Source organism: Chiloscyllium plagiosum, chromosome 1 (assembly GCF_004010195.1).
Source record: "Chiloscyllium plagiosum isolate BGI_BamShark_2017 chromosome 1, ASM401019v2, whole genome shotgun sequence".
Lineage (NCBI taxonomy): Eukaryota > Metazoa > Chordata > Chondrichthyes > Orectolobiformes > Hemiscylliidae > Chiloscyllium > Chiloscyllium plagiosum.
In genome coordinates, this window is record NC_057710.1 from 19662639 (window position 1) to 19681393 (window position 18755).

Here is an 18755-nt window from a genome sequence, read left to right on the forward strand (position 1 = left end):
TTCTGCAATGCTGGGGACCTCGTGGAGATCCTGAAAATGTAAAATTTCTGTTTCAGAGCTTGAATTAAAATAGGCTAAATCAGAGTTTCCTCTTTGGTTAAGCTAACAAAACTAATGAAGTATGAATAATCAGTATTTATGAATCAGGTTAATTTCTTGCCTGAATGCGATTATAAAGCCATCAGCTATCAGAGCAGAAGTAGGCCATTCAGTCCAACAACGTTCTTTGACCAATGAGATCGTGGGTAATCTGACTATCCTCGATACCAATTTACTATATTTTCCACATAAACCTAAACCTGCCTTGAATAATTTTATTAATCAGCCTCAACAGCAAAGATTTCCACGGATTGACTAAGTACTGACAGAAGAAATTCCACTTCATTTCTGTCATATTCTGAGATTATACCTTCTGGTCCGAGACTGTCCACAACGGGAAACAACCTTTCCACATTGACCCTGTTATGTACCAGGAGAAACACCCTCAAAGCACTTCAAAAAAGTAGGCCAGCCTCTAAATTATCTAATTGTTTTAAGCAGGTGTGAGGTGGATATTCCAGGAGAGATGCAGCTAGCCCGACTACTCAGTTTTAAACAGAACAGAACTTATTTACAAACTACCGAATGGAACATGAATAAAAGAGAACCAAATTTTGAAGAACTTAACTAATCTGAAAATCCATTTGACTCTTTCAAACATCCCCATAGACACCCCCTTGGAAAAAAGGTAAAATCAAACACAGGTTCTTACAGGAGAAATGTCAGAGACAGAGAGAGAGAATCAGTGTGGAGCTATTTCTTAGGTCCAGTAGCTTCTCTGGGATCCCAGTTAAAAACCTAGTCAGCAGCTTCAAGCAGATTGCTTGCCAAAAGCTGAGTTGGGAGAACTGGCCACTCCCTTTCCATTGTACAAGTGTCTTTAAAAAAACACATATGCCTTTTCAAGTAGATATTTCCAGACATATCAAACTTCTGATTTTATGACCGCTCTCGAAAAAGATCAAAGGCAAATCAACCTTGTTAAAGGAGCAGCATCGTCACACATACATTGGCAATCACGTTTTCCAGTCCTAGCACATGCACTATTTTCAAATTGAATGACTTTAACAACAAGCTTAATCTAAACAGTCTGGAATTTTTGTCCTTAAATTACTCCACAAACTTCAATGGGTTGTGATCAGTCCAAGTGATTATCTTAGATACATTACAGATTGACAACCCTTTATCAGAAATCCCGAAATCCCTGATGAAGGGCTTTTGCCCAAAAAGTCGATTTTCCTGCTCCTCAGATGCCACCTCACCTGCTGTGCTTTTCCAGCACCACTCTAATCTAGACTCTGATTTCAAGCATCTGCAGTACTCACTTTTGCCTATTGCAAAGTTAACCCAAGTTGACATCCACTCAATGCGTGTCACTCAGATGCAACATGTGGGGGCGTGGCCCAGCACAGGCACGCCTCAATTTTGTTTCAGAGCCTGATTTACTCAGTGAGTCTGCTACTCCGGTAAAATTTTTTAAAACTTTCATCATCAAACTGTCACTTATTCTTAAATTTGAAAAATTCCAAATTCTGAAAACCAGCTTGTCCCAAGCATTTCGGATAAAGGATTGTACACCTGCACTGGTAACACAAGTGTTGAAATATTGTATCGCCAACACCAAGTTCAAAGCTCTTTCTCAACAGTCCAATATTTCGGCTGATTTCCTGGAGAAATATCCGATAGATTTTCCTATCTTCTTGTCGTCTTCTCGTAAGAGCACAGCAGTGACATCCATATCACTCGCATTGATAGCCATCTTGAATGGCTTTGCATAATTAGGTGTAGCTCATACCAAGGCAGTGGTTAACAGTCTTCAGTCTGTCAAATGCCTTCTGACAGTCCGCTATCCACCAACACTTCTTGCCTTTCTTTAATAATTCAGTGAGTGGAGCAGCCAAACTGCTAAAATTTGGTGCGAATTTCTGATAAAATCCACTCAATCCCAAGAATCATAGTATCACTCTTTTAGTCGATGGTACGGAAAATGCCTCAATTACCTTTGTTTTTGTATTCCATGGCCATTTGTCCATGTCCAATAACATGGCCCAGGAAGGTGACTTGGGCTTTGACAAATTCACTTTTAGCCAGCTTTATCACCAAGCCTGCTTTCTGAAGTCGAGAGAACAAGTCTAATAAAAGTTGCAAATGTTCCTTCCTTGCGTGACTAAAAATCACCAGGTCATCTATAAATACAACACAATTGGGTAATCTGGAAATGACCTTATTGGTTAGTCCTTGAGATGCAGCTGGTGCATTTTTCTTACCAAATGGCATAACTTTAAATTGACGAAAGCCGAAATTGACTTTGCTCTTTCGGACAAAGGTACCTGCTAGTACCCTCTGAGCAAGTCCAACTTAGAAGCATAAGTTGTTTGTCCCAACCTTTCAATATAGTCTTCCAAATGTGGAAGCAGATATGCATCAGTCTTTGTAACTGCATTGACTTTGCGGTAGTCGACACATAACCGTTGGGTTATCATCTGGTTTTGGCATCATGACTACAGGTAAGCTCCAGTCCCTGAAACTCACTTCGATTATGTCATCTGGGAGCATGCGTTCAATCTGTTTTTGAACCTGTGCCAATTTTAGAGGGTTATGCGTACAAGGATGTTGTTTAATCATAACAGCATTTCCTATATCTACATCATGTTTAATTTGGATAATAATTCTGAGCTTATTTCCACATATCTCCCCATGCGATAGCAATAAGTTTTTCAAGTCATTTCGATTTTCCTCTGGAAGGTAACTCAAAAGTTTTTCCCAAGTTTTGGCAACTTTCTCATTGTCTAATTTAATTTGAGGCAAGTCCAATTCAAAATCCTCTGAACTTGGTTCTTCCCTCTGTGTTGTAATCACTAACAAAGTCTTCTTTTGTTTTCCAACCCTGTCAAAATACCTTTTGAGCATATTCACATGACACACTCTGTGCGATTTCTTTCTATCTTGACTTCTTATCAAGTAGTACACCTCACTCAATCTCCATTCAACTTGATAAGGTCCACCAAACCTTGCTTTTAAAGATTTATCTATCACCAGAAATAACACTAACATTTTATCTCTAATAGCAAAATTGCGAGTTTTTGATTTCTTGTCTGCTTCCTGTTTCATTGTATGCTGTGATACTTTTACATGCTGTCTAGCCAACTCCCCCACTCTATTTAATCATTCCCTAAAATTTGACACATAGTCCAAATATGTGGACTCTGAATTATGATTTACCAATTGCTCCTTAATTAATTTTAGTGGTCTTCTCACTTCATGCCCAAAGACTGGATTGAATTTGGTTGATTCATTTGATGCATCTCTGATGGCAAAAGTATAAACAGAATTCCTTTATCCCAATCGTCTAGATAGTCTTGATTATAAGTCCTCAACATGGTTTTTAATGTCTGATGCCACCTTTCTATCACTCCCTGCAATTCTGAATGGTACGCAGTAGATTTGAATTGTTTTATTCCTAAACTGTCCATAACATCCTTGAATAATTTTGATGTAAGGTTTGACTTTTGATCTGATTGTATCTCTGTCGGTAATCCATATCTAGTGAAAAAATTTAAGTAACTCCTCTTCAATCCTTTGCTGTGATATTTCTTAATGGAATGACCTCTGGAAATCTGGTGACTACGTCCATTACTGTTAACAAATACTGATTCTGGCTTTTTATTTTAGGTAGGGGTCCTATGCAATCAATTAAAACTCTTGTACAAGGTTCCTCAAACACAGGAAAAAGTATTAAAGATGCAGGTTTTATTACCGCTTGTGTTTTTCCAATTACCTGACATGTACGACGTATGTGTAAAAATCACCTACATCCTTGTGCAGTCCAGGCCAGTAAAAATGTTTTTGTATTTTAGCTTGAGATTTTCTGACCCCAAAATGACCTCCTACCGGTAGTTTCTGCACCACCCTAAACACCTCCTTTATATAACCCACTGGCAATACGACTTGTTGAACTTGTGCCCACTTCTCACCTGCCTGAATGTGATAGTCTCCATTTCTTCATTAAGACATCATTTTTACAGTAGCAGCATTCAGGAATACATTTGGCTTCTTTTTCCATGTATGCTTTTTGAGACAATTTCTTCAAATTTTAATCTTTATGCTGTAAGTCAATTAATTTCTCTGAGCTAAAGATATCTGCTTTGTCATTTATCTGCTCCTCGTTTGCTTCAAACATTTGATCACACAGGATCTATGATATTTCCACTTCAAGTTTCTTATCTGTACTCTTTGATCTCTCCTGTTTCAACTGGTGACTTTGTGATGTCATTACCACACAGTCAGGAAAAATCCCAGGATGTGTATCCTGCAAAACATCCGTTGCCTGCGTTTCCACTGGCTTTCCAACCACAGTAGGCAGCACTACTACCTGTTAACCAACTATATTGCTAGTAAGGATGAATTGTATTCCTGGAGTGAGAGTTTGTCCAGTACTCCTACCATGACACCTCTACTCTTCACTGGACATCCAACCTCACTTTATATAATTGAGCATTTCTTGTCTCACTCATTCAGGTGTAACATTTTAGCCTCCACTGTGCTTTCCGTTACCACTCCAACAAAATTCCCATTACAGGCAATAGTCCTTCAGATCTCATCTTTCAAAAAGGTTTGAGAGGATCCTGTATCTCTTAATACTGTAATCTCTTTATCTACTGCTCCTGGCCTATGCAACTAAACTTCACCTACGTAAGTATATGGTTTAAGAAGATCTGGCACTTCCTCCTTAACCAACCTCCAACCAGGTTGTACATTCTAGTGCAGCATTTTAGTCTCCATTGTTTCCGTTACCACTCCAACAAACTTCACTGGCTTATGCTGTTTTCATACATCTGGCTTCTCAGTGCTTTTTCTAAACCCCCAACACTGATTTCACATGGCCTGCTTTATTGCAGTGAAAACACCCAAGCTTTGTAACTTCTCTAACCCCTTTAAGGGTTTCCTCTTTACCCTGCTATTGATCTTCACCAAGATCTATCTTTCCCTTATCATTTGAGGATTTATCTTTTCCCCAATTTCTATCCTTTACGGATTGAAATTGATGTTAGAAGCCACACTTTGATTTATGAACTAACTCAATCATTGGCCATTTTGGCTGCTAATTGCACTGTTTTAACTCTGTGCTCTTTCACATGAATTCTCACTACCTCACGAAGTGAATTTTTGAACTCCTCCAAAATAATCATCTCTCTAAGAGCGTCATAGGTTTGTTCTATTTTTAATGCCCTTATCCACCTATCAAAATTACTTTGTTTGATCATTCAAACTCAATGTAGGTTTGACCAGGGCCCCTCCTTAGATTCCTGAAATGTTGTCTGTGAGCTTCTGGCACAAGGTCGTATGCACTTAAGATGGTTTTCTTCACCTCCTCATATGCCCGATACCTCCTTTGATAGTGATGCAAATATCTCACTAACTCTACTTACAAGTTTTGTTTGGATCAACAAAACCCAATGGTCACTGGTCACTTGATTTGTTTAGCCATCTTCTCAAATGAGATGACAATGGCTTCTACATCCTTCTCATTACATTTTGGCAATGCTTGCATATATTTAAACAGATCCTCACAAGGTCTTTGGCTGCCATGGGTTAGCTTATACTCACTCTTTTCCTCACTAAGCTTACCTTCTGCCTTCACCTCCATCCTTTTAAATCAATGTTCCTGTCTAAGTGCCAATTTCTGAAGTTCAAACTTTCTTTTTCTTTTTGTTCTGCTAGGGCCTTTTGTTATTTTTTCTTTCCTCTGCTTTATATCATACTTTAAACAGTTTCATTCCTTTTTCCCTTTTTCTTTTGCCTCTAACTCAAGCTGCTTCATTTTCAATTAAATTTTAGCCATTTCTAAAGATTCTGATGGTGTGTCCAACAAATGTAAATGATAAACTACTGATGTAACTGTCTCTCCTTTTCTTACAGACGAAGGTAACACCAACTCCAGCTTGACTGACAATTCCAGCAGCTTTGCCTTGTTCACCTTTTGCAAAATCCAAAGTCACTTCTTTCACCTCCAGAAAGCTCTCAGTGACTGAAAGAGCCATTACCACACTAAGCACAGTTTAAACAAACCAAATTCAACATCCAGAACAAAAGACACAAACACCTACCATTCGCTGCTTTTGAGTCCAGCAATCCTCATCCCAAATTGGAACTATGGAATAAATCCCACAAAGAACCCTTAGTGTGTTATGGATCGGCCAGATTCACTCAAAACATTTCAAAAAGATAGCCCAGACCCTAACTTTTCTAGTTGCTTTAAGCAGGTGTTAAGTGGATATTCCAGGAGTGATACGGCTGGCACAAACACTCAGTTTTAAACAAACGAGAATTTATTTACAGACTACTGAATGAAACACAAATAAAAAAGAACCAAAGTTAGAATGACCTCACCTATCTGAAAATCCATTCAACTTAATGATGCTGTGCCAAATATCCGCATAAACACCCCCTTGGCAAGAAAGGTAAAACCAACACAGGTTCTGACAGGAGAGATGTCAGAGAGAGAGTGAGAGTGAGAGTGAGAGTGAGAGTGAGAGTGAGAAAATGAGAATCAGCACGGAGCTGTTTCTTTACGTCCAGCAGATTCTCTGAGATCCCAGCTAAAAACATGTTGAGCAACTTCAAACAGACTGCTTCCTAAAACCTGAACGGAGAGAACTGGCCACTCCTCTTTCATTGTACAAGTGCTTTTACAAAGAAAACCACAAAAGCCTTTTCAAGTAGATATTTCCAGACATATTGGAACCTCTGTCTTTATAAACCCTTTTTAAAAAAAAAAACAAGGGCAAAGTAACCTTGTTAAAGGAACAGCATTGTCACAACCCTGTCAAATCAATAAGGTTGCATCCCATTCTTCTACATTGTAACAAATACTGACCGAATGTACTCAACTTGTCCTCATAAGACGGTCCCTCCACGGCTGGTATTAGCTTAGTGCATCTTTGCTTGACTGCCTCCAATGAAACTTTCTTAATGTAAGGGGCCCAAAACAGTTCACAGTATTCTGTCACGTCACGGGGTAAACCCTCTTGGTTAATTGAAACCAGCAACATAGAAAAGATTTATCCCATGCAGTACTCTGAAAATTCAAGAGGCCAAGAACTATTTAAAGTAAAAATTAACAGCTTTATTTCTTAAAGTGTAACAGAGAATAATTAACTAACAACTATTTACAACTCCTTCCTTTAACCTATTTTTTACTTTCTCTTCTATGATATTCATCTGTAAAACCCCTGATTAAGATTTACTGAAAAATTCAAAATCAGCTAGCGGTCGAATCTTCTCTTTATATCTTCCTCTGCAGATTTGCTCTCCAGGTCAATGTTGATGTTTTTCATCTGTGCAAACTCCATATCTAGACAGATACCTCTCAGAGTACTGACTAGCAGCCTACATCTGTTGGTCGTTTGGCAGTCCTCTCCCAGCTGTTCAATTTTTCCCAGTGTTATACCACCAAAGCATTGGATTGTGCCATTGGCTTTTAACATTGTCAATATACTCAATTGAAACTTGATTGGAGTTTGATATTTCTTTGGAGTATAATTTAAACTGATTGGCCAAATTCAAATTTGTTTTTGGCTCCAGGCAACCACTACACTAGCTGCTGGACCAAAAGATTACATTATACCTCGTTCAGAACACTTGGTGTTGTCAGGTAGTTTTGCCAGCTTTTAACTTTCTTAAAGGTACCGTACACCCATCTTCATAACAATTCCAACTGTGGTCTAACTAGTCCCTTGACCAATTTTAGCAACATCTCCCTACTTTCATACTCCTTTCCTTTCAAAACAAGTGCCACAAATTTTGCAGTCGAGTACCCCGCATTTGGGGACATCGCAGGCATCAGCACACCCAAAGTGCAAGGGATAGCCTGGTCCTGGGAGAAGCACTGCACTGAGGGATAGCCTGGTCCTGGGAGAAGCACTGCACTGATCATGTCAAAGTGGAGTCGCAGGTAGATAGGATAGTGAAGGCGGCGTTTGGTATGCTTTCCTTTATTGGTCAGAGTACTAAGTACAGGAGTTGGGAGGTCATGTTGTGGCTGTACAGGACATTGGTTAGGCCACTGTTGGAATATTGCATGCAATTCTTGTCTCCTTCCTATCAGAAAGATGTTGTAAAACTTGAAAGGGTTCAGAAAAGATTTACAAGGATGTTGCCAGGGTTGGAGGATTTGAGCTATAGGGAGAGGCTGAACAGGCTGGGACTGTTTTCCCTGGAGCGTTGGAGGCTGAGGTTTACAAAATTAAGAGGGGCATGGATAGGATAAATAGACAGTGTCTTTTCCCTGGGATCAGGGAGTCCAGAACTAGAGGGCATAGGTTTAGGGTGAGAGGGGAAAGATATAATAGGGACCTAAGGGGCAACTTTTTCACGCAGAGGGTGGTACGTATATGGAATGAGCTGCCAGAGGGTGTGGTGGAGGCTGGTACAATTGCAACATTTAAGAGGCATTTGGATGGGTATATGAATAGGAAGGGTTTGGAGGGATATGGTCTGGGTGCTGGCAGGTGGGACTAGATTGAGTTGGGATATCTGGTCGGTGTGTACAGGTTGGACCGAAGGGTCTGTTTCCATGCTGTACATCTCTATGACTCTAAGTGCCAAAATTTCATTTGCCTTCCTTATCACAGTAGCAAGAGGATTTGAGTACAGGAATAAGGATCACTTGCTGCAAATATACAGGGCATTGGTGTGGAAAATTGTTTGCAGTTTTGATCCCCTTATTTGACGAAGGAAATTCTGCTTTAGAGGCAGTGCTGCAAAGATTTGGTGGAGCCGCCCAGAACCAGGAATCATAGTTTAAGGATAAGTGGTAAATGTTTAGGACTGACATGAGGAAAAAACAGAGAATGGTGAGCTTATGGAATACATTACCACACAAAGTGGTTCAGTGCGAAACATTGTGTGTTTTTAAAAAGGAGCTGGACATAGCTCTTGAGGCCAAGATGATATTGTGGAAGATGGCATCAGGGAATTGACCTCAATGATCAGCCATGCTGATATTGAATGGCAAAGTAGGCTCAAATGTTGTATGGCAAACTCCTTTTCCTATCTTCTATCTTTCTACATTTACCTGCAGCACTTGAATGCTAACTTTTTTAAACAATTCTTAAATGAGGGCTCCCAAATCTCTCTGTGCTGTAGCTTTCTGCTGTCTTTTCCATTTAAATAATATTCAGCTCATTCAATGTCCCTGCCAAAGTGCATAATCTCAGATTTCTCCACATTAATTTCCACCTACCAAGTTTTTGCTCACAAGCTTAATCTGTCTATATTCCTCTGCAAAATCTGTGTGTCATCCTCATCATTTGTCTTTCTACCTAGTTTGCATCATCCACAAACTTGGCTAGAGGACAACCACCTGATGAAGGAGCTGCGCTCTGAAAGCTAGTGCTTCAACTAAACCTGTTGAACTATAACCTGGTGTGTTGTGATTTTTAACTTGGTACACTTTTATTGAACTCAAATGTTATTGAACTTAATTGCCAATGGTGAGATTCGATCCTGGGTCCCCAGAACATTCTCTGGGTGCCTGGATTCATAGTATAGCAATAATACCACTTTGCCAAGACCTCTCCAATTAAATAACTCCACAAATATCCCTATCCCCAATGATGAGAAACACATTAGTGCAAAAGATATCCCTATCCCCAATGATGAGAAACACATTAGTGCAAAAGATAAGGCTGAAGCATTTGCAGCAATCTTCACCCAGAAGTCATAATTGGGTGATCCATCTAGGCCTTCTGCTGCACTCCAGATATGGTCTCAACAGCATTTTGTACAGTTACAGTAAGACTTCTCTTTCCTTCTATTCTAACCTTTTTGAAATAAGGGCCACCAATCCACTAACCTAGCTGATTACTTGCTGCTAGGCTTCTGTGTTTTATGTGCAAGTACCCCAAATCCCTTGATGTTGCAGCTTTCTGCAGGTTTTCTTTGTTTAAATAATGCCATTTTTGTTCTCCCTTCCAGAATGGGAGAACTTCATATTTTCCCACATTATACTCCATTTGCCAACTTTTTGCCCACTTACTTATCTTAATAATGTATCCTTTTCACAACTTGCCTTTCCATCTATTTTTGTGTCATCTTCAAATTTGGCTACAGTGTATTCACTTCCTTCTTCCAAGTCTTTAATATATATCATCCCAGCATAATCCCTTTGAAGCCCATTGCTGTTGTCCGCCCATGAGCCACTTTTCTATCAATGAGCTAATATAGTAACTCCAATACGGTGGACTTTTCTCTTATCGCTTCGTCTTTTGTAATGTACTTTGTCAAACTCATATGGCAGTTGTGTTTGTTTACAATAAGATGTGGAATGTATCAATGCAACATCCTTACTCTGTTTCAAGCATTCCCGCTTCTAATCCTCTCCTCTTTTAGAGTTCAATTGATCAATGAAATCCTAATTCTACAAAGGTTTTATTTAAAGAAATGCCAAATTATAAGACTATTCAGCTCATTTTACAATATTCAACAAGTATAAAGGAGGAGAAAGTGAGGTCTGCAGATGCTGGAGATCAAAGTTGAAACTTTATTGCTGGAACAGCACAGCAGGTCAGGCAGCATCCAGGGAACAGGAGATTCGACGTTTCGGGCACAGGCCCTTCTTCAGGAATCTATTCCTGAAGAAGGGCCTGTGCCCGAAACGCCGAATCTCCTGTTCCCTGGATGCTGCCTGACCTGCTGTGCTGTTCCAGCAATAAAGTTTCAACCTCAACAAGTATAAAGCCAACAAAGTTAAAAATAACAACACCAGGTTATAGTCCAACAGGTTTATTTGGAAGCACTAGCTTTCAGAGCACCACCATCAGGAGCCCAACACTGGCACCTCCGTCAAAGCCAACAAAGACACACATTAACATTTTAATGAAATATTAAATATAGAATAATTTATTCATTTATTCCTGGTGCATTTTGTATTCCTGTGTTCAAATGGTTTTGTTAAAAACTAAATTTCCAAATTCCCAAAAAAGACTGTATATACATCCACTTATGACAAATACACTCATTGCAATGTTCAAAAAACTCTGTACCAGACCATCTTTGACTTAGAATATGACAAGATGCTCTCCCTGTCACCAAAACTCCTCATAATGCACTAATAGGAATGAAATAAATTAAGTAAACCTCCAAAATCAGCACAGCACCGTGCTTTAACTTCTGCATGAAATATCTTCATGGAAAACAGATGTTGTAAATTACCACCTTGCTTATGTTCAAAATCTTTAAAGATTGCAATCACAGTAGTGGTTTTCTTTGATTGCAGTTTCATACAATGTCATAAATAGTAACATTTTACCAAATTAGACCACACACTGACTCAATAAACATAACCAAAGCCATTTGTATTACAAAGCCATTTGAAACATTTACAGCTTTAATGGAGACTGCTTCCTAAGCATTTCTTCCACAGGTCAGTGATGAATAACATACAAATCATTTGATAAATTGGACTGTGAGCTCACCTAACTAAATCAATGCAATCTGATGATTCAGTGCTTCTCCAAGAGTCAGTCAGGTGTCACCTATCACTGATCACAATGTTTAGAACAGATATGGACACCATATTGTCATTTGAAATCCATTTATGGCATATCACCACATTGGTTAACCCAGAACAATTTCAATGTATGAGTCTAAAATCAACAGCATACTTTTTCAACTTAATGAAACCGAGAAACAAATTTTGTAAGCAACATCCTTTTTAACAGGCAATGTTTTATTTCAAAAATCAAGTTAAAGCTTGAATATTTGCAGAATAGTTGGTCCACACAGTTTTCTATCCACAGAGTTTCAAGCTCACTATTCATATGGTCATCTATCAATGGGATCAAATGCATTAAACTGGGTGACTACGCTTAAAGTTATAATTTTTGTTGCACATGACCCAGTAATTAGAACTTAGCTTTCTTTCTTCTAAAATTTTGCCATACTTGACTGTGGTTCAGATATCAATGTTTGACTGAAATACTTTTGCCTGATGGTCACTTTTTTAAAAAATCTATGGAGAATGGAAAAAGACACAGCAGTAAAAGGAGACTTGAAAACAAACTTTACCCTGTAGCATCATTAAAGTATTTTTTTCCTACTCTGCACTGGCCTCAAAAGCAGAGGTTGATTGGGGCAGAAATATGTAACCTAAAAAATAGTTAACACTTTATGACTCTCCCGAATTTTTCTTTTGAGTAACTGTACTGAAACTATTTTGTGGACATAATAGTGTAAAATCATGAGGCATTTTATGAGTTGTGAAATTCAAAGCAAACATCTAGCAATATCAATACAGCACAGTAACATTCTTCAATTTCTTACATCAAGTGCTCATCTTGGAAATATTTGGAAAATCTATCCGATTATATGTTTGATTAGTTCAGCATCAGAGACTTTCACTGCATTTAAAGTGTAAAGAAATTTTCAAAAAAGCTGCTCAACTACAGAGAGCAGATTGCAGTAATATAATCACCAAACTCCATGCAATTTCAAGTTTCATTTTCTTCGCTGAGAAGCATAATCTTCATGGATTTATCAAATATTGTCATCCAATCAAGTACTAAGATTGAGTGAGCAGCGTGGAGATAACTGATTGTAACTTGTATTTACAACAGCTTTTACAACATCAGGTTCTCCTAAAGCATTATTTAAAACAGCCATTGTTAACTTGTAGATAAAATGCAAACAATTTCTACATAGCAAGATCCCAGTTATAGCAATGAGCCAGAGCAATCAAAGGAAACAGTGCATAAAAGAAATACAGACGACTTGTTCAGAAAAGAAGCAATGACTTGACCTGGAAAAATATTGTCATATTTCAGAACGATAGCAATGCTATAAATAAAAATGACTGTAACAATGAACCAGTATGAAATCAAAACTGATTACTTCACTATTAGCAAATTCAGTTATTAAGATAGAAAGTCAATCGCTGCAATAAATAGGTATTTGAATGAACAATAGCAAAAAAAACTCTTAGGTTAAAGTAGGTTTTGAGTAGCATTTTAAGGGAGGCGAAAGAAGTGAAGAAACAAAGAATTGGTGAAGGAACTTAACAGCTTTAACAAATGCTGATGGCACGGTGAAAGCAGCATAAATATATGGATTAGGAGTAGAAGGAGATTGTTCAACTCCTCAAGCCTGCTCGGCAATTCAGTACGACCATTGCTGATCTGCCTGTGTTTTGAATTCCACATTCCTGTCAACCACCATAACCCTTGATGAAGCGGGATCTACGTGCACTTGTGTATAGAGCATAGAACAGTACAGCACAGTAGCACAGTGCAGGCCCTTCAGCCCACAGTGCAGGCCCTTTTGCTGAGCATTTATCTTAATCTAAGATCAACCTAACCTACACACCCCTCAATTTACTGCCATCCATGTGCTTGTCCAGCAGTCACTTAAATGTCCCTAATGTCTATGACTCAATGACCGCCACTGGCAGTGCATTCCACGTACCCACAATTCTGCGTAAAGAAACTACCTCTGACATCTCCCCTATACCTTCCTCCAATTCATTTAAAATTAAGACCCCTCATGTCAGCCATTTCTGCCCTGGGGAAAATTCTCTGGCTATCTGCTCTATCTATGCCTCTCATTACCTTGTACACCTCTATCAAGTCACCTCTCTTCTTTCTTCTCTCCAATGTGAAAAGCCCGAGCTCACTCAACCTCTCTTCATAAGACAAGCCCTCCAATCCAGGGAACATTCTGGTAAATCTCCTCTGCACCCTCTCTAAAGCATCTACATCCTTCCAATTATGATGCGACCAGAAATGGACACAATATTCCAAGTGTGGTGTAACCAGGGTTTTACAGAGCTGCAGCAAAACCTCGCAACTCAAACTCAATTCCCCTCTTAACGAAAGCCAAAACACCATACACCTTCTTAACAACCCTATCAACTTGGATGGCAATTTTGAGGGATCTATGTAAATGGACCACAAGATCCCACTGTTCCTTCACACTGTCAAGAATCCTGTCTTCAACCCTGTATTCAGCATTCTAATTTGACCTTCCAAAATGAATCAGTTCACATTTATCCAGGTTGAACTCCATTTGCTACTTGTCTGCCACATGTCAATGTCATGTTGTAGCCAGCAACAGTCCTCAACACTACCTACAACACCACCAATCTTTATGTCATCGGCAAACTTACTAACCCACTCTTCCACTTCTTCATCCAAGTCATTTAGAAAAAGAGCAGAGGCCCAAAAACAGATCCTTGAGAGACACCATTGGTCACCAACCTCCAGGCAGAATACTTTCTATCCACTGCCACTCGCTGTCTTCTTTTGGCCAGCCGATTCTGTATCCAGACAGACAAATTTCACTGTATCCCATACCACCTAACCTTCTGAATGAGCTACTATGGGGAACCTTATCAAATGCCTTACTGAAATCCATATATACCACATCCACTGCTCAACCTTCATTTGTCTCATCACATCCTCAAAAACGTGATAAGGCTTGTGAGGCATGACCTGCCCTTCACAAAGTCATGCTGACTGTCTTTAATCAAACTATGTTTTCCCAAATTGTCATAAATCCATTCAGAATCCTTTCCAGTACCTTGCTTACCAAGACTGACTGGTCTGCAATGCCCAGGGATTTCCCTATTCACTTTTTTGAACAAAGGAACAACATTCACCTCCCTCCAGTCATCCATTACTACTGCCTTGGAGAGTGAAGATGCAAAGGTCATCGGTAGAGGCACAGCAATCTCATTCCTCGCTTCCCGTGGCAACCTTGGATATGGCCTGGCCTTGGGGTCTTATCTCTCTTGATGCTTCCCAGAATTTCCAGCACATCCACTTTCTTAAGATCAATCTGTTCAAGCCTATGAACCTGGTCCACGGTGTTCTCACTATCAACAAGGTTCTTCTCTCCAGTGAATACTGAAGCAAAAAACTCATTTAGGGCCTCCCCTACCTCTTCAGAATCCAGGCACATGTTCCCTCCCTTATCCTGGATCAACCCTACCCTCTCTCTGATCATTCTCTTATTCCTCACATATATGTAGAACGTCTTTGGGTTTTCCCTAATCCTTCCTGCTAAACATTCTCATGCCACCTCTGAGCTCTCCTCAGTCCATTTTGAGTATGAAGTGCAAAAAACTTGCGTAGAGTTAAAGCAGGTCAAAGGAAGGCAAATGGAATGTTGATATTGTTAAAGGAACAGAATATAAATGAAGTGTTGCTACAATTGTACAAGGTACAAGTGAGAATGCACGAGGAGCATGTTGTAATTAATTAAGGGTTGAAGCATTATAGGGAGTAGGTAGTAAAGGGGAAGCCGAGATGAGATCAGCCATGATTGTACTAAATTTCTCTCACCCTCAGTTAAAAAGAAAGTCTTCCCACATTAAAGATGAGGTTGGGTGGTTTATAAATATTTTGAAAGAAATTTTCAAATTTTGTAAACTATTCAGGACAACATACGCTGAAAGGCCTCAAAAACAATAACAGTACATAATAGCATAGTAGCAAAACAGCTTGTACATAAAGGCCAGTAGTATGTTTTTTCATAAAACAATTATTTTTACAAAGATAGATAGCTGTAAATGAAAAATGAAGTTATAATGAATGTGTATTTAAACAGACATGATTGCCTATTGCTATTTTAACTTTGGAAGCTCATGGTAGTGTCAACATAATGCAGTAATAAAATCTAGGCTGATATCTCAACATTCCCTGAGGAATGGGATTCTACAGTTCAATTAATCACTCTGTCCCAGAAAGAGAAAAAGTGGAATGCAAGAGGAGTAATACAATTAAAGGGTTCAACGCAGTTAAGTATAAGCCCTATAAGTATACTACAAATTCATTTCATATTACCTATTCAAAGGCAGCAATTTCTTAAAACTCACTGGGCAGTTGAATGTAAGGTACCATTTTCACAAGCCTACAGCAGTAATCTTCATGAAATTTCTGACATTTCATCTTCTCAACATTTGCTGGACAACTTACAAACAGCAAACCAATTAAATTCATTGCTACTTTCCAGAAAATGATCTGCCAATGGTTTTAGTTGTTAGAACCATTCATGTGTCAGTTGAACATGGATCACGTTCTGTATTGCTTAAGATATTGATTGGGTCTGTTTGAAAGCCCACTTCTCTGCTGCAAGTACTACTTAAGCAGCAAGTTGTACAGGAACACAAGAACAACACAAGGTTATTCAGGCCTTCCAGCTTCTTCCTCAATTCACTGCTGATATCACTGCTGATCTGGATGGTAACTCTTTTTTTAATATATATTTTCTTCTCCATATCCCTTGTCTAATAGAAATATGGATCTTTTACTTATAGCTTTATATAAACTCAATCAGGAAACAGTATCTTCAATATTCCATTGGGACACTGAAACATGCACAGCAAATAAAACATGGCAGAATACAATGACCCTGATTGCATCTAGGTGCAAAAATGAAGTAAATATATCTTATCTAGTTTCTACTGGCAAACCAGCTAAATAGGCTAAATAATTGAAAATTATAGTGGTAGGTCATCTGACTAATATTAAACCACAACAGATCTATAAGATAGCAAAAGAAAGAAGGATCTGTAGACGTATTTTGAAGACTTTCATGGTTTTGTTTTACCGTATGCAAAAACTCTGCCAAAGTCAGGTTGTTTTAATTTATACAGAATGCCACTTATGTGAAAATGGGTTTAGCAGAACAAGAGTAGATATAGCATGGCCAGAAATATATTCTAAATCATTTTTCTTTGTATGAATACATCTGACTCAGCCATAAAGAACTGATAGCAGCTGTGTTACTTATTTAGTCCAAGAACATTGAAGGAAACCAATAAAGTTAGTGCATCATCATATCCCATTTGGAAAAGCCATTCTTACTGTACAATTAATATCTTCCACTCAAGCACTACAACTCAGTAGATATATACAACCACAAAATATGATTTTATGTTGTGCACATATTAATGGAGAATTAATTTATGTATCTAGTAGAATAGTTCCCTACAGTATGGGAACACTGCACATACCAACCCATTAATCTGTAGTTACTAGCATGAGTCTCCATTTAAGTCTCAATATAAGTCTCTATGTTAACTAAAACCAGCAAATGAATACATATTAATCAAATAAAATGATGGGCCATACTTTCTCAGAGGGTATGACTAGATCATATAGTTTACCATTGAGTGTTGGATCACAATATTAAAAATGTCATAGATGCATTGCAGATGTAAGCTCACTAAGAATTATTACATAAACAGTTAGATTACAATTTCTATGTTGCATTGCATTCTTATGGTTGTGTGCATCAGACATTGGTTTATCTATTTTTCTTATGATATTAACTAATGAAAAATACTCAAGATATGTTCCATAAAATGGTGATTCAGTGAAAACGATGAACAATAGCTTCCTGGAGCAGCAATCAATTTTGATAAATTTGTCACTTCCAATATACCACAGCATTCTAATACCTTATTTTTAAAAGGCACATCCTTAACAACTAATTGCATCACTCCTTTAATCACATTTTTCTTGAAGACTCTGGGAATAGATTTTTTTGGTTGTAATATTAATTTCTGCTTCAAATAAATGACTGTCAATAATATTGAATCATGAAAACCAATTTGTGCAATTTTACGTGGAAGTTAACTCCAAATTTGTAACGAATACAGGCACAAAGGATCATAAGGCCCAAAGCAAATTGGTTTAATATAACTTACATTATTCATGTACTCAGTTAGAAGATCCTGAAGAGCCTGTCGTACAGCATTACACTCAGCCACAATTCTCTCACGTCGATCATCACGTGTGCATGAAGAGTCGGCCATCAGTGCAGCCCCACTGATAATACTCTCCAACCTCTCCTCAAGAGATGGCCTATATCGCTGTTCGCTGAAGTGCATAGGATCCAAAATTATCTTATTCTGAAAGATAAAATGTACAGAAAAGGAAAAACAGTTATTATGTAGTATTACTGGCCTTACTTCAACTTATAATTTGAGATGATTCCCTTCCTCCAGCATGTTTGTCATTCACACTTCATCTTAATAACCATATAGTGAAGAGATAAGACTGCCACAGAACTTGTTTCACATTAAGAAAAATGGATTTATAAACAGAATAAGGGAAGAAAGAATTCAGGAACATAGAAAGCTATGGCAGGCTGTTTCCTCAGATATTTGGGGATGAATTTCCATCATCTACTGTCACTTTCTCAAGTTTTTAAGCTTTTAGAACCATACAAAGCCAGAGTAGACTGTTTTGAGTTTGATCTGACATTTCATGAATGGAAATGAGAATGGACATAGCTGGAACAGGCTAAAGAATAGATGCAGAAACAGATAAAAACATGGCACGTTACTAAAAACAGCCAGGAAACAAGTAATGAAAGTACGTGTTGATGAGCTAACCAAAGAGAGAGCACTCAGTATGAGATAGGAAGAAAAATTACAAGAAGGTGTCCATATGGATTGAGAACAAAGAGACAATGAGATTATCATATCTTCATCTTTACAAAACTACTTCTGTCAACAATGTAACTAAGCTTAGACAACAGTCTTAAGTGAAAGTCAATGATTTTCAGAATTAAAAATTACTGAAGCAGCTAAAATGGCTAGGGAATCATCTTGAAAAACACAATTTCTGAGTTATTACTTTATATTATATTAAGGATGAGGTTTCTAAATTCTTGGAAGAGCAGGGTTGGATTAGAACAAGTCAGCATGGATT

The 18755-nt window shown here is 38.3% G+C and overlaps 1 protein-coding gene and 1 pseudogene across 1 annotated transcript in view; both read right to left on the bottom strand.

Annotated features, from left to right (window-relative positions):
• Positions 1-18755, bottom strand: part of ctnna2 (catenin (cadherin-associated protein), alpha 2) — a 1205477-nt gene that overhangs the window by 941767 nt on the left and 244955 nt on the right. The window contains exon 7 of the mRNA XM_043699324.1: positions 17747-17950. Coding sequence (XP_043555259.1) covers positions 17747-17950 — 204 coding nt within the window. The remainder of the gene's footprint in view (positions 1-17746; positions 17951-18755) is intronic.
• On the bottom strand, positions 7816-7941 carry LOC122555955 (annotated as a pseudogene).